The sequence below is a fragment of the Lepidothrix coronata genome, unplaced genomic scaffold (genome assembly GCF_001604755.1).
Source record: "Lepidothrix coronata isolate B3197 unplaced genomic scaffold, Lepidothrix_coronata-1.0 Scaffold317, whole genome shotgun sequence".
Classification (NCBI taxonomy): Eukaryota; Metazoa; Chordata; class Aves; order Passeriformes; family Pipridae; genus Lepidothrix; species Lepidothrix coronata.
In genome coordinates, this window is record NW_016690497.1 from 348,379 (window position 1) to 365,530 (window position 17,152).

Consider the following 17,152-nt stretch of genomic DNA (forward strand, 5'->3'; position numbering starts at 1 on the left):
ACTGGCTGAATTGTCTCTGTCTCTTGCCATGAGGTAGGTGATTTCCAGTCTATTCTGACAGTGGCTTACTTAGTACCTTGTGCACATAGATGAGTGTTTACTGTTGGAGCGAAAATGCTTAAGCTTTCTATGAGGTGTTCTTTTTTCTTTCTCCTTTGTTTAGTAGGGTGTAAGTCTCAAGTAGCTCCTTCTTTTAAGGATGATGAAGGAAATAGTGGAGTGGAGCTTAACAGTACTTAACTCTTCCAATACTTTAGAAAGCAAATACCTGCAAATTTTCAAATAGTTGGATCTCATATATTTGCGATCAGACAAAGCTATATCTAGGCAAAGAGTGAAATTCAGAAGGTACCACCAAAGTGTGGTCTTTTTCTGGTAGCAGCATATGGATTGCTATGGTGAAATCCTTACTTCGAAAGGTTGTGAAGGGAGAGCAGGAATTAAATAGTCTTTGTTCTTCAGCATGAACCAGAAAATTGGTTCTCAGTAACATGGTACCTTGTTTTCTGAAGTCTGACTCTGGGAAGCTAGTAGTGGATACTGTGACTTTATCATATGAGAAAAGCTAATAGGTAAAATCATTCGTTAGCTTACAATAGGGATAGTGCTGTGCAGGAGTCTGTCATTGTCTGAAAGATACCCAGGGAGCATCAAGACCTCTACTACAAGAGTATATTATGTAAAATAGTTTTCATGTTTACTTCATGAAGAAAATGGCATGTGGAGAAGCTTAAAGTAAAAAACATCTTAAAGTTTTTATTATTTAACTTTCATAAATCAAGTTATGAGGTCCTGTTACCCTCTAGAAAACTACTGTATTAATGCTGAATTGCATAGCATTCTTGAAAAGATGTGGGCAGTCAGTGTATTCAGGTGGTGTTTTTTCATGTCCCAAACCATATTCTTAAGCTTTAAATTTTAACTTATTTTTAATTTAATAATTTTGAAATGTTGAAACCATTTCATCTCCTTTAGCTTGTGCTCTTGCTTTTCATTGTCCAGATTCAAGGATTCTTTATTCCTCACACTTAAGCCTGATTTTTTTTCTCCTAAGGAAGCAGTTGCTCTTTCTGTTTGTTTGTAAGCTAAATGGTTTTTAGTTGATCTGGTTCACAGTAGGTGGTTGACCTGTCAGCTGCAATCTTAAGATGCAGCATTGACCACTTCTCGCTTAGACACTCAACACTCTGGGAAGGAGGGAAGTCTATATATGTGTGGTGGCAGTAAGGGAAACCTTGGGCTGTTGAAAGTGAAAGTTTAAAAAACTAAGGATGTTTATGTAGCAGAATAGTTGTTACAGTAGTGATGAATTTAATATCTTAATAACATTTGGTCGATACTTCTTTGAAAAGACTAACCATTGAAAATGTGAATTTTGTTCTTTCTCTCCTTAAGGGCATTTTTGGGACCAAAGGACATATTCCCTTACTCAGAAAATAAAGATAAATATGGCAAACCAAATAAAAGAAAGGGTTTTAATGAAGGGTTGTGGGAAATTGACAATAATCCCAAAGTGAAATTCTCTCATCAGCAGGTAAGTTATGCAGAGGCTGCAAATCTTTGTTGCTTTTGTGGGAAGGGAGAAAGGCAATAAGTGCTTTCCTGCTGTAGAGTTATAAATTATTGCTCTTATTTAACTGCAGGTTAGACAAATTTTCATATATTTTAAAATTTTTAATTTTTTTTAATTGGTGTCTAGTATTGATAGCATAAAGAGATGGGGTTTGTTCAGATGGAGATATCCGCTTAACGTAGTAAGCTCATGAGAGATCATGTTGACAGTTTTGGAGCACGAGGCTAAAAGTTTAACACTTTTTACAGTGCACATCAGGTTTTACTTTTAACTATGTACATAAATGTACTTACAACTGTATGTATTCCTGAGATACTTATTTTTGGAACTGTGCTTGAAAAGCGGTGTTTTTTTGAAATCTTGGTCACTTTACTTGTCTCTGTATTCTAAAACCAAGTACCTTTCTCCACAAGTATCCTTGTAAGATTTCAGTACATCCTTTCTTAGTGTGCAGTATTTTCATTCTAGCAGTTGGAAGCAATGTGATGTCTGCTTTTTGCCCCCTGTCACATGACTTTATTCAATTTTTGTCCATCAGTAGTTCCTCATTTATTACCTCTTGGTAAGTCTTCCAAGCTTAGACTGAGCTGTGCAATGCTACCCATAAAAAGACCCAAATTTGATCTGAAGACAAAGAAATTGCCTTGCTAATTTTGTCTTTGCCTACCTTCTCTGAACATTCTGTGAGCTCTTAGTTTTGTTATGCACACTGGATGTACACTGACCCTGATCACATACTGGGTCTTCTAGGCAATACTGCAGTAATAAGAAAAAGAATTATCTTTTATTTGCTGTGCTTACACATGCCAGGTTGCCATTTCAGCACCAATTAATTGCTGCTTCATAAGATATCCCAAGTTACTGTGTTTCTAGTTTGAAGGAGAACATGGATAAAGATTAAGGAGTTTCTGAAGTGTTGTTGAGAGCTGATGTATTCCAGATGTACAGTTTTTTGCTTCAGGATATGGGGAGATGCTAATCCCCTCATGACAGTGAGAAGGACTGTAATCATAAGGGACAGATTTTTTCTGCTACCTGTAGCAGTTTGAGCCACATTAGAAATCTAAAATCCAATTTTCAGGCTCCCCCACCCCTTCCCACAATTTATACTAACACCGGAGAGAAACTTTCAGGCCTCACAAACACTCACTTCAATGCTACCTCCAACTCTGGCCTAGGCAGAGTTGGTGGGGCCGCAGGGCTCCCCTCTGCCCCCCCGGAGGGGGGAAAGAAGGAGCTCAGCCACGCCCTTGCCTTCTCCACCTACATGCAGCAGACACCAACAGCACAACACTGCCAACTGCTTCCGGTGCTGTATATATATGATTTTGAGCAGAAGCTCAAAATGGATGGTGATTGGCTCTCCAGGGAACACTGCCCTGGCGCCGAATCACCTCTGAGCCCCCCTGAACTCTCGGAGAGGGGGGCAGTTTCAAACTGTGACCCTACCATACGATACAAGTTGTTATCTTCTCACTGTCCTCATTGTGACAATTAAGAAATGCTCGTGGGTGGCTGAGGCAGTTGTGAACTGTAACTTGTATGTTACCAGTCATTCTAACTAAATGAATATCTGGGTATTAAGTATTCAACAGTAACAGGTTTGTCTAATGTTTTGTTCGCTACAGGAATCAGTCACTTCCATAAAGCAGTGCTTGCAGTAGCGTCTCAGACATTCCTAAATATGTGTCCAATTAGAAATAACATAACATGCTGCCAAGAGATATGTGCAGACTGTTTTCTTAGTGTAGCAGCTTTTCTGTGGGGTGGTCCTTTCACTTTTTGAGTTCCATTCAGATTCTTCAGCTTCAGCGGTAGCACTTTTCACAGCGTCTTTCTTTGTCAGATTCTATCTAGAACCATTGGGTTATTCTTTGCAATTTTTACTTAAAAGGGGAAAAAAAAAAGCTTTTTGTTCCACAGGTTTTATTTAAAATCTTCTCCTATAAGTGAGCCTTAAAATTACTGGAAAAAGAAATTTTTCTAAGTAGGGATGGAGTCCTGTATCCAGTTGTGGGCTACTCAGTACAAGAGGAACATAGACATACTGGACAGAGAAACCCATGAAGGGCCATGGAGATGATGGACTGAAGCATCTCTGCTGTGAGGCTCAGAGGGCTGGGACTGTTCAGCCCTGATGAACTTAAGGGGGAATGCATGTTTAAGTGAGCTTGATTGTAATGGCCTGGTTTCGCCTGGAATAGAATTAGATTTCTTCTTAGTAGCTGGTGCAGTGCTGTATTTTGCATTTAGTGTAAGAATCCTGTTGATAACACTAATGATTTAGTTTTTTCTGCCCTGGCACTCACACTCGCACCACCTGAGCAGCAGAAAGCTCCAGTGATCCGACGGGTGCTCTGTCAACTCCCTACACACCCCACACTCACACAGTCAGACAGGTTTTCTTTTTGGCTCAACCCTCGATTTCCTTTAGCAGAGTCTCAAACATCTGGATCCTTAAAATAATTTAATCATGGTGCAACCACAGAAAAATAGACTTGGGTGCTTCCTGGGAGGGACCCCACACAAAGGAAGCCCTGGATATTTATACCCTTACAGGCTAAGCCTGGAAATGCGGAGTCTTCTAGCTGAGTCCTTGTCTCCTGTTGTATCTCTGAGTGTCTGGTCACCTGGCTGGTGCCACAGGTCCCTGTGCACTTTGTTATGCAAGGGGTCGGAGCCAGTTCAAGGTCTCTTGCCTCGGGCTCCTGCCACCCGCAGTTCAATCTGCAGTGACATAAGCTATCTGCACTACTTGTACTCCTCAACTTCAGGCAGCCCCTCTGGGCTGGAGCTTGGTTTGAGCAATGCCTTGTGTGCCTCCACTTACCACCATCATGATGTAGCATCTCTTTTTCCCTGGAGTCCCTCGTGCCCTGTGCATGCATATTGTTCTGTGCATGAGCATCCCTCTGTCTCATCCATCTTCTCCTTCTCATTTGCCACTTGGGTGGAGTTACCATGTGCTCCCAGGTGAGGTGGGGTGTTGGGTGGGTCAGTTCACCCCTTGCCAGCCAGTTACCCAGGCCAGCTCGGAGTAGTGACAGACTGTGTTCCACCCATGTCACCAGCACCTGCCCGCTGTTGCAGAGCATGAGCGATCAGTGTAGGCAGCGAGGGATCTCAAAAGTGAAGACAAGTAGTTGCTTATGAAAACTGAGAGGAAAGGTAATGTAGACACTGATGAGTAAATACACTGTTTTCCCAACAGCATTTTAAAGTAGAATAGTGCACTATGGCCTGCTAATGTGTTCTGGTATTCAGTGCATAGGTGAATGGACAACTTTTTAGGTGAGGTCTTGGAGATTAATGTATCTTAATATATTCCTCGATCTCTTTGTTTTATCTGTATCCAATTCTTTGATTTTAAGAAAGATTCTTAGAGCTAAGTGAAACACAGTTACTGGACAGTAGCAGGAAACACAGTAGGTGTCAGAGCTTAAAAATTCAGAATGAGTAGATAATTTTGTGTTCAGACAAGTAGTGGGTATGGTCAGAGGGGAATGAAGATGTTGGCAGAGTCGAGTTTTTGTTCTGGATGCAAGATAATATTAAAGGGAGGGGGATTCCCTTGCAATTCTGTTCATAGTTTTTCTGTCCTTTTACTGGGTATAGTTTTAGTATGGCCTTCTGAGAGCCATATTTTCTGTTTGATTCCCAGAACTGGAATGTTCTGAGAGCAGTATTTATACTTTGCAGATGTTTCTTGTAACTGCTAGTAAGGGATTTTGAGAAAGGAGCCTGTGGCTTCTGCTTAAACCCAAACCCACATCCTCAATGGGGGAAAAATTAAAAATGCCAGCTTTGTTTGAAGCAGCTAATATGTAAGAGGGAGAAAGCCATCCACAATGTAATTGAATAAAAAGGAGTATTTTAGACCTTATCTCCTCTGTTTCTGTGGTTTTAACTTTAATTCTGTAATTACCTTGCTGTAATATTTTCTGCTTACGTTTTAGGAATGGGTAGTTGGATTACTTAGAATCAATAGATTATTAAAAATATACTTCTTTACAGTAGCATCAGATCAAAACAAACTTTTAAAATTTTTTACCTTTCAGGTATATTACACATAAGAAAAACCCTATATTGCAGTATTAGTAATGTGAAAATAAGTTGTTACAGCATTAGAGCTTGAAAGTTTAATAAGGAAGTTGCGATTTAAATTGAAAACAGTGGAAATTAAATAAGATATATTTAATATTCATGTAATCCTAATAAAAGGTTTCTTTGGCATGATGCTTTCTTTAGTAATGTATGTGGGAGAACCCACATCAGTTGAGGAAGGGATTTAGATCTCATTTTTGATGTTTTTGTTATATTGAAGCCCCATCCAACCATTAACACTCCTATCAATGAAACTGTTGAAGAAAGCAGTCAGGAGTCTGCTGAAGGAAGTGAAGAAAAAGCAGGAGCCAAAAAAAAAAAGTGTTCTGTCCCAAAAGTAAGTGACTGAATTTCTGCTTTATTCTGCCAGAAACATTTTTATTGCCAAGTTTTTACCTAAATATTTTAAACTAACAGTGGCTTACTGTTGTAACTGTCTTGCATTTGTTTCTTTTCAGATATACTTACAGTAATATTTTTGTCTTTCTGTATTCCTTTTATGGTACTATATGTGTTTTTGAAAATTAATTTTCTTACCAGCCTATATTTCTAAATAATAATGAATCAAATTCATATGGTACTTCCTGGGCAGGAGAAGTTGGAACTGATCACCAAGAATTAGCTTAAAGTTTCTGGTTTTGAGCTTTTGAAGAATTTTTAGTACCATAGACAGGTATGACTGTCACTTAAAATTATGATGGCTTTTGTTGAAAAGCCAAACAGATCATTAGGGTCTGTCATGGCTGAAAGGGTACTTCAGTGTGTTTGCCAGAACAGATTATAAGAATCAGTTTGAATTTGGCCATACTCTTAATCAACTAATCAGAATATAGACGATTTCATAGCTGTATCAGTTTAACTCTTGAGTCATAAAAGTATCTGTGAGTCATCAGTATACAGTAGTTTATACAGAGTTCAGCTTCTTCACTTTGTAAATGTGTGCATACCTTAGAATCCTTCCAAAACAAGATTTAATTCTTTTACAATATATTGTATTCATACTAAAAAGAAAAATGTTTTTCTGCCTGAAACATCATTGTTTCATCTTATTGGTGCTGTGTGTAGTTTGTACTGTAGGAGGTGAAGCTTCCTTGCGTACTGTACAATTAATAATACTAGTGTAGTACACTGCTTTTAACTTCTCTATTCTTGAGTGTTTTGTTACGTCCATATGGGAGTATTTTTCATATGGCATGGAAGAGATGTTGTGTTTTGTCAACTCTTCTCAGTGTTTTTAAGAAGAATAGAATCCTAAAGTGAGAAAAATTGTGATGCAGGTGGGACTAGTACATTTATCGTATCTCATTTATTTCTAACTAATTTTTGGAAATTACTACTCTACACGATAAGTAGTGCCATTAACTTAAATAACAGTCTGTTTTGAATAGACTTGCCTTTATTCTGCCTGTTTTCATTTTGATTATTTACACAGATTTTAATGTAGTTTTTCTGTAAGTGTTGTTGGCCATCCTTTAATATTGATTCTTAGCGGCAAATGAGCAATATACAGTGTGTCAAACACATAGCAGGTGTTCCTTATCTGGGGTTAGTGTCCAGTAGCTGTAATGGCTTGTTTATTCAAGAATAAAAAAGTCCTCTGATTGGAGGAAAAAAGTTAGTCTACTGGTAGTATACTGATAAGTTGGAGACTACAGGGTTATTGATGAATTATTTCTCCCAACTTGTTGCTGTCTAGAGTTTCTTATTTACTACTTCCACATGCAGAAGTTAAGGGTGATTTGGGTTCTGTCTACTATACCTTAGGAGCACTCTTCAACACATAATTTGCTGACAGTGTTAGTAAACCAATGCTGTTCTTGCCCAGGCATGCTGCTGATAAAAGCATTTGTTCTTAGTGTTTGCTACTGCAAGGGGGAAGCTTTTTTTAAACTGGGCTGATTAATCAGTTTGCTTCACTGTGAATTCATGCCTCAAGCAATATGTGCTAGTGGGGATGCCAATGACTTAAGCTTCATGTTTCTCATGAAAAGTGCTTTTAGGCTGTTTAGTGCTGTCAGTGTGGAAGAGAAACAGGAAGATGTAAGAGCAGTTTAAACATGAAGATGCAGTGGAAGATCCTGAACGGGTCCTTTTACCTAGATTTCTGTTATTAGTCCCAATCAGCTTAAGGCAAAATATGGAGCAAATTTCTTCTCTTTTTGTAGTAATAAAGCTATAAAATTCTGTCAACCAGTCCTTGTACTCTGGTTTCCTCTGGTTTTAGAGAGCCAATAATTCTTCCGTCTTAAAAAATTGTATTCTGTAAAAAGATTCAGTGATATTACATGTGTTCAGGTAATTAGGAATATTGTGTGATAGTTGCTTTGTTTAATGTTGAGATCTTAAAAACTAGCTACTTTAAAAAGGAATTGCAAAAGAAGGGCTTGCAAGTGGGATAAGGCACTAGTATTCAAGTTGAAAGAACTGAAAATCTTAAAAACACGCAGATACATAGGCTGCAAGGAAATGTTGATTATTTTCAAGTAAATTATTACGAACACTTGATTTTTTCAAGTCTTAACTGCTTACCTGAAACAAAACCTAGTATTTTTAAGGTTTAAAAATGCCAACAAAACAGGAACAAAGGCAGAAATTACAATCTACAAAAGATGAAACAACTTGTTTGTGGTCTGTTTACTACTTGTCCTGGTTTTGTCTGGGATAGAGTTAGTTTTCGTCTTAGTAGCTGGTGCAATACTGTATTTTTGATTTAGTATGACAATAACAACACACTGTTATTATTATATATTATTATTATGATATATTATATTATTATATAACAACAATAACACGCTGTTTTAGTTTTTGCCAAGCAGGTTCACAAGAACTTGGGAGGTATGGCCACAACAGGTGGGCTGAACTAGACAAAGGGTTATTCAACACAGAATGACAGAATGTGTCAGGTTGGAAGGAACCACAGTGGGTCATCTGGTCCCACCCTCTGCTTAAGCAGGGTCATCCTACAGCATATGGAACAGAATTGCATTTAGATGGTTCTTAATTATCTCCAGTGAGGAAGACTTCACAACCTCCCTAAGCCATCTGGTCCAGTGCGTGGTCACCCTCACAGTAAAGTTCTTCCTCATGTACAGATGGAACTTCCTGTGCATCAGTTTCTGCCCATTGCCTCTTGTCCTATTGCTTGGTACCACCTGGAAGAGCCTGGCTCCATCCTCTTGACACCCTCCTTTCAGACACTTAGAGACATTGATGAGGTCCCCTCTCAGTTGTCTCTTGTCAAGGCTGAACAGGCCCAGCTCCCTCAGCCTTTCCTTGTAAGAGAGATGCTGCAGGAGGAAGTGTTCCAGTACAGTCAAGCTTTGAGTGGGTACTTAAATCTGTCGATTTAAACTATTTAAAGTGAAGAACAGCCTGATAGTAAATAGCATGTTCTCTTTTCACTGTAAAATACCTCCTAATGCATTTTTTTTACCCCATGTTGACTCCCTTTGCAGTTATCCCCTAAAGGGGATAATAACTTACCTACGGAAGCTGAAACAGAAGAAAAGGAGATGGATACTTCAAAGGAAGATGATCCACCTTCAGACAAAAACATTAAAGAAGTATGTTAGAGCTTTTTCTGTGTACCAGTAAAGATCTTAATATGTTGATTGGTGTAAATCTATTACTGAGTATTCAGACACTATAGTTATTACTCTGTGACAGTCTCGGGAGTTGTTTAATTATATAAAACTTTCTGTGTGTTCACTCATGTTTAGACCTCTCATTGAAGCTCCCAGAACTGTAGTTTTCTTCAGAGGGGAAACTTAGTCTGACTTTTCTATGACTTGAATTAAAACTGGTGGAACACCGTGGGTTTTATCACTTACTCTGTATTGCAAATGTACTTTTCTTGAGGACTAAATAAAGACTTCAGACAGACTGAAGCATCACTACATACCTTTATTTAGAACAGAATATTATTTAGTACTTAGTTTATTTTTTTATCTTTCAGGAAAAAGTCCTGAGTACCAGATAATCATAGAATGGTTTGAGTTGGAAGGGACCTTAAAGATCATCTGGTTCCGATCGCACTGCCATGGGCAGGGATATCTTCCACTAGAACAGGTTGTTCAAAGCCCTATCCAACCTGGCCTTGAGCACTTCCAGGGATGGTGCATCCATAGCTTCTTTGGACAACCTGTTCCAGTGCGTCACCACCCTTACAGTTAAGAATTTCTACCTAATAACTAATCTAAACCTACCCTTATTCAGTTTAAAGCCATAATCATGACTTTAATAATTTAAAAGCAGGAAGTGTCTTCATATACGTTACAGGATTCTTGTTTAAACTATGTGCTAGAGGCTTCAGTTGTGAAAAATACTTAGAATAATTTCAATAAATATCTTTGTTTTTTAAGACTCTTTGCACTGTTTTTCATCTTCACAGGATGTGATGAAAACAAATGATGCTTCTATTCCTAAAGTTGCTAGAAGAGGAAGAAAAAGAAAGGTAACAGTGCATTTAATTAGTTCCCTTACTGGAATTTTTCAGCTGTGATAATACTGAATGTTATTTTCTTTAATGACAGATTATGCATAAGTTGAAGTGCTTGACACCCTTCTCCCCTTTTTCAAATGTCAGAAAGATTTGTGGAAATGAAGGTTTTCCCAGAGTGTGTTTTACAAGTCTTAATTCTGTTTGAACTTGATGTGGAATATGGAGTTCCCATCTTTCCCAAAAAACCTATTACAAGTAAGAAAAAAATAAGATATAAGCTGTTGCTAGGCTGCTAATAAAACAGTCTATGTTTTAACATCTTTATCACACTGAACCAATATCTGAAATACTTCTGTTTTTCACAAATTTGTGATTTTCTGATGTCTTCAATTTGGGAAAATCTGTGACTAGTATGTTTGTCACAGGTAAAGTGCATGCTGTACCTATACTCTTTGTTGTCCTGCATACAAGATGCTAAATTCTTGACTGTTTTTTCCAGTTGAAATTTTTCTCAATTCTTTTCATCTGTATGTATGGATAGGGACTGTTTCTGCGGGGAGATATGTATCTTTTCATCGAGGTCTTTTGTTATAAGTTCTATCCATCTTTCCAACCCAAACCCCCTGAAATGACTGTGTAGTTACAGGTCATTATGTCCCATTGCTGCAGGCCAACATACAATTTTTCATGGTGAATAACATTGGTCTGTAGAGCTGGAAGCAGGTATTTTTCTGGATAGCTCCACCTATTGCCTTGATACTTTGATGCAGCTTGGGTGATGATGGGATACTGTAAAAGAAGAGTATTTGGGAGGTGGAAATATGAACTTGCCTGCTTAAAACTGGGTTTTGGTGTGCTGTTATGGTGATCTTAAAAATACTTACAAGTAATCTCCTTGCTTTATTGTACCAAGATAAGTTTGTTCTGAAGATGAATGGGCTGGTTGAATTTATATGAAACATTTCTTACCAGGTAGTGATGGTATGGAGAGGGTCAAATTAGTAATACTTAAATATAATCTGTTACTGAATTTGGAAACTTTTTCATGTGTACAACCAATAGCATAATAATTTATTTCTAGAAGTTTAAAACTGTTGTTTGAGAAAGTAATTGAGATACTGGGGTCATGTATTTTTTTCACTTGTGAAATTCATTCTTTAAATTAGTCTGAAAAACGAGCTGAAGCTGAGGAAGCAGCAGTGGGAGCAGCAGCAGCTCCTATGCCAGTGTCTCCAAAAGTAAGCCCCAAAAGAGGAAGACCAGCAGGTAACTTCAGAAGAATTATCTAATTTTTTTCACCACAGAAATATCTGTGTAGAATTAGTCAGGGAGTTGTCTCCTTCCCCTAAAATACTACAGAGTATTTTTTCATGCTAAAGGTGGGCTTTGCTGATAGATTATAATGAGAACCTCATCTCAAACTGATGAATTTAGGACATAAATGGATTTAAATTGTTAGCATTAATGCTCAGTCTTTGAAATTAAAGACTGGTTTTGGATACAATTATTACCTTTAGAAAAGCCTTCTTCATAAAATACTGCTAAAGTATAAATATGTGATAAGAGCTCTCTCTGCATTTTTGCTCCATAAAAGTTTATATACATTAAAGGTCTACAAACTACTTTGATTGTGTTAGAATATCCATAAAACACAAGAGAACTGGGGGAACAACAAACCTGTAGGTGGAGCTCTGAGGACAAGAAAAAAAAGCTAAGAGCTGGAGAGACTTGTTTAAAAAGATGTTTAAGGCAGTCTGTAGGTTGATAGACAAATTAAAAAACAATACAACTTGCTTTTTTAAAATGTATAATTAGAATCATTTGGTGACACTATAGTGCCTGTTTCTTTTCAAGTAGCAATGATCTATTGTAAGTTTTATGGTAAACTTGCAGATTATCTTGATCATTAATACAAGAGAAAACAGTTCTTGCAGCAGTTAAGTATGTTGTATGAGCATCCAGCCAGGGAAACAAAGAATTCAGTCATCTGTATCTGCTGACAATGTAAAAACAGTGCAACCACAGTTAAATAGACTTATTTACTTTTGCCTTGGGAGTTGTTAGGAAATTTAAATATTAATTCATGCCCCTCTGTCATTTATTACATGTACCAAATGTACATCTTTAATATTTGTGGTTTTATCTTTACCATTTTTTGCTGTTTTTTACTAACTGCTATCTGTAAGAGCAGGAAAGGATTTATAAGAGGTGCTTTTGCCTCCAGTATAAAATACCTTTTTGGAAAGTGTACTATAAAGCCTTTTCTGGTGTTGATATGATGCCCTCATCTCTTGTTAAGCTGTGCTCCGTGCTAAAACCAACAAGACTTTAAATAGTGAGTGTTGGGTTTCCTGACCACATGTTCACTGTGGTACTGGAAAAGCATTTGAAGTATATAGGTGCCAAGAAGACAGACATGCTGTTTGTCTTACTCCTAAGAATGTACTGAGTCTGAGGAAATGCAGGGGTTTGATCTGCACTACAGTGTGGTGGTAGAACTTCCTGATAGTGGGTTGTTACCATGAAGAGTGATAGAAGTCCCATGATACATCTAAAAATATGGATAACAAACTGTATTAATGTGGGCACTAAGTGAATTCATTCTCTAATTTCAGACTTTCTCATTGTCTAATTTAAGACTTGTTTGTATTAGTTATGCAATGTGTGAAACAAATCTAACTGTATGGTTTGTAAAAAGCACAAGAATTGGTAGTTGGAGACTGTGGCTGAAAAACACCGAAGTTTTTAATTTACCAGTCAGCTGAAAAACTACCAACACTTTAACTTATTTGATTTAAGAGTAGCTTATGTCTGTTGAGTAAGAATCTTTCCACATAGACAAGGAGTAGGTAGTGGCTGTGGACTAACCTGTTATTTCTGTATAACTACTAGCTTCTGAAGTAAAAGTTCCAAAACCAAGAGGGAGACCCAAGTTGGTGAAACCATCATGTCTTTCTGAGGGTGACCTGTGAGTTACGTTTTTTTCCTTAATTCTAAAATTAAAGTTTCTTCATTGTAAACAGTGTTGTTTCTTATGTTAAGACTTCATAGTTAGCAGTGAGTTCCTGACAGTTTTTGCCCCATTAGTGCTCAGTATGAGTTACTGTTTCTGTTGATGTAGTTATAGTACAGAGTAACTCAAGGTACTACATTTCTGGAACAAGCGACAGAAAATCTTGAATTTCCTAACTTGTAAATTCTGCGCCAAATTCCTGCTGAGTGAAGAGGAAAGATATTTACTAAGAGAAAATACAAGATCACACAAAATTGAAATAGTGATTTTTTTTTTCTTGCATTTTTTGTTTCAGAAGTCTCTTCTGATGGAATTCCAACCCTATTAGTTACCTAAATTTTGTTTTTGCCGTCTTCAGTTCTTATGTCAAGTCCTTAGTGCTTCTGCAAACTCGAGGAAAAGTTGGGCATTGGTTTACTTTTCTATAAATTAGCAAATGCACAGTTTTGGTATATGTACACCTTAAATAAGGGTACTTTATAAACCTAGTTTACAGTATATGCACCCTTGGTCCTGCAGACCCATATGTATGTGGAGAACCTGCTGAGCACGAACTTCTTAGGTTTGGATCTATGGACTTATATTAAAGTTAGTTTCATTGGAGCCTCCATACTATTATTTATTTGTATGGGTTTTTTCCCCCACAGTTCCTGGGCTTTAATTTTAGAAGAAGACAAAGTATTTTTTCAAAAGGCATTAAATTAACCGAAAGTGAATTAATTTCGTAATTTTTAATATTCTGTGGTTAAAAAAATCAACTTACTGAGTTAAAATGTCATTTTTAAAGTCGCTGTAGGTAGTGGACATGGTGCCTAAATACTGTTCGTGTTTTAGTGTTAATGAGGAGGAGAAGGCAAAGAAAAAAGGACCAGAAGAAAAGCCCAAAAAGCAAGGGAAAAAAGATGAGGAGAGTCAGAAGGAAGAGGAGAAATCAAAGAAGGAATTTGATAAAAAGGAAGGAAAGAAAGAGGCTGAACCAAAAAGGAAAAATGTTGCAAAAGTGGGTTCTACATCAGCTTCTGATTCTGAAGATGAAGAAGAACAAGAAGGGGACAAGGTATAATTTTGCTTTCCTGACAAGCTTACTATAAAGGAAAGTAGTATCACTGAAGATCTTTCTTCAAGTTAAAGCTAGATCTTAGTGAAGTTTGGAGTCCTGTGACTTGGCTTACAGATGTATAGAACAGAAGTTTCAAAACTTAATTCCCTCAAATAATTCTTGGAGGAACTTGCAGTATTTTCTAAGAAAAGCATCTTTTCTTAGATGCTTTAAGAATTTATATGTAGCTTTTATTTTGTCAGAAGGCTTTTCTTTTTTTTTTTTTTAATCTATGTTCCTTGAAACACAGATGTTGTTTTCCTTGGGTGCATCTAGAGAACATTTGGCTTGAAATCACATTTTTGAAAGGTACAAAGCTGTCCCTAGCCAACAATTTGTAATGTCTTCATTTTTCTAGTCCTTAACATTGCCTTCCAATGAAAAGAAAAAAGGAAGAAAAGACTAATGAAATTATATTTAGTTTCAGGGAAAGCCACCTTTTGTCAGGTTGCTCCATGGAGCAGAGAAAGATACTTGTGTAGGTAGGTTTATCTGTTTACGGAAACAATAATTTAATAATATCGCTTTTCTCTTTCCAACCATTAAATGCCAAATAAAAACAGAAGAAAAAAGGAGGAAGAAGCTTTCAGGCAGCGCACAGAAGGGGCATTGTAAGAGGCCAACATGAGAGAGAAGTAACAGAAAGAAAGCGTAAACAGGAGGAACAGACAGAATCTGAATCGTGAGTGTATTTTAACATGTGATGCCCACAAGTTGTAGGAATACCTTGAACCTAATGGGAGGGGACAATATTTGAAAAACTTCCGAACTTGTTTGCACTGTGTTCTGTTTTTCTCCCCTTGCCTTTTTGTTTTTCTATTTTTTCTTTTTAAGGGAAGAGTAAAAAGTTACTCTAAACCATAAGTTCTTTTGTGGGAGGATGGGAAGAATTGAACATACAAATTAAGTGATGTCAATCTTTCAGTGACTTGGAATCCCTAGCAGAGGACAACTGGTGGTTCTTTTTAGAACTAACCTAAGAATAACCATGTATAAAGGGGTCAGTGTGAGAAACTGTTCAGGACAGCCATGTATTTTTCTTACAATTTTTAGATACATTAGATTGACAACTGGTAGGACCTCTTAAATCATGGTTATGGATTTTTGATCAGATGTGGAATGCATAGGGTTATCTGGAAAACATTTCCTTCTCTGTCTGGCAGCTGGAGCACACGCTGTTGGACAGAAGAAGTTAAAAAATTAAGCATTATTCTATTCTAGCACTGCAAAGCCAGTTGAGTGATACCAAGAGCAGTCTGCATTTGGAAAATAATTTAGCACAAATGAATCAAGCATAAGAATGGAGAGAAGATCCTGCTAGAAACTGGGGGGTAAGGAGGAGGGGAACAATAGGAAGAAATCTGACTCATTTTCAAGAGCTTTTCTGCAAATGAATGAAGAAGCTGCCACCACAAAGGCATGATGTTCCCATCCCCACAGCTGGTGGGAGGGCAGAAGAAAGGGAGAACAAGGTAAAAATTTGGAGAAAAAGGAAGAGAATAATGGTCTCCTTTACCTGTAACAACAAAATCCTACCTTTTTCATGTTCATTAACAAGAATCTAGTTTTGTGGGGGTCTTTTTTTTTTTTTTTTAATCCTTCAGCCCCTTTTTTTTCTTCTCTTCCTGTCACTCCTCTGGAAACCTAACATAGTTATTCTACTTGCCTGTAGCAACTTCAGAGATATTAAATTGTCCTTAGAAGCTTAGCAGCTCTTAATATATCAGTATTTAACTCTGACACAGGCTGATTGATTTCTGCAATCGAACTAAATCGAGTCATATATTGATTTAGTTATAATAATCAAATTTCTACTTTTAAATAGGTGTCATATTTTATGCATTGGACGGTAGATAGATTTTTGTTTCAGTAAGATAAATGAGAAGTAGATTCTGAATGCATAATGAATTTAATTATAGCTGATGACTAATATCACAAAACTCAATATTGACTAAAAATAGTATAGACTGTTATGTGTTTTGATTACTTCGCTTTTCAGCATAGTATCCATTTTCTGGTCTTTGTAGCTACTTCGTTAGTATTTATTTAATTAAAGTGCTTTACACCATACAGTTTGTCTCTGCTGTTAAGATTGTGCTGCCAGTTGAAGCAAACTAGTTTTATGTACTTTGAAAGTGTCGATTCTATAACTGGATAGATTATGAAAGAAACATGGAAGATAAGACATGCAGGCCTACATATTACTGTGACAGGAAGTAAATTAGTCACAGGAGATTTAGTTATGACATGCTGAAATATGCAAATTCTAAAATGAGGCCTTTAAACCCCTCAGTAAGACAAGACTGAGGAATTGCTAAACAGGAGTTCATGATCTTCTCTGAGTAAGGAATTTAAAAGTGTGTTTGAAAGATTTCTGCCTGTGTTCATCCTGTAACTGAGATGGAGACAAATTATGTTTTGCTTTTCATGATCCTCAGCGTTATTTTCAGTGATACAATTGGAGAAAGATCCAGGAGATTTCAATGCATTTGCAGTAAATCTTTTTTCCTTATTACTACTTCCTTCAAGAATATTTAAATTATTACTGATATCTTTATGGTCACTTGTAAGATATGTTTACTGTTACATTTAATTATTTGAGAAAATCGGTCATATAGGAACTGATTATGATTAATTGATCTTTCCATAATTCCCCATGGAAATGTCAAATAGTTTTACTCTTTTTGTTATCCTCATAAAAATATTTTCCTTCTCCAAAAGTTAGTTCTGTACAATTTATACATGCAACCCCCCAAATAATACGTTTTGGAAATGTGACTTGCTTTTAAAATCCTGTAATTTGCTGCTTCTAGGGAAAAGCAGCTGTGAGTAGGACGATTTATCAGCAGTATCTTAGCTAATTAATTTGGTTACTTTGTTTCAGCCTTTGAAAACCCGGGTTTGTCTCTTTGTGTTCTTGCA

General features: G+C 37.0%; 1 protein-coding gene across 6 annotated transcripts in view; it reads left to right on the forward strand.

Annotated features, from left to right (window-relative positions):
• PSIP1 (PC4 and SFRS1 interacting protein 1) overlaps positions 1 to 17,152 on the forward strand; it is a 35,074-nt gene that overhangs the window by 4,633 nt on the left and 13,289 nt on the right. For 3 of the 6 annotated variants that reach the window (XR_001878514.1, XM_017837925.1, XM_017837924.1), the window contains exons 4-11: positions 1,396 to 1,534; positions 5,898 to 6,014; positions 9,133 to 9,240; positions 10,068 to 10,130; positions 11,285 to 11,384; positions 13,011 to 13,086; positions 13,966 to 14,188; positions 14,794 to 14,912. Coding sequence is in view for 5 of the 6 variants with exons in the window: in XM_017837925.1 (XP_017693414.1) it covers positions 1,396 to 1,534; positions 5,898 to 6,014; positions 9,133 to 9,240; positions 10,068 to 10,130; positions 11,285 to 11,384; positions 13,011 to 13,086; positions 13,966 to 14,188; positions 14,794 to 14,912 (945 nt within the window). In the remaining variant the exon portion in view is untranslated. Of the gene's footprint in view, positions 1 to 1,395; positions 1,535 to 5,897; positions 6,015 to 9,132; positions 9,241 to 10,067; positions 10,131 to 11,284; positions 11,385 to 13,010; positions 13,087 to 13,965; positions 14,189 to 14,793; positions 14,913 to 15,451; positions 15,580 to 15,630; positions 15,740 to 17,152 lie in introns of those variants that run through there. The other 3 variants (XM_017837928.1, XM_017837929.1, XM_017837927.1) reach the window with 3 other exon arrangements.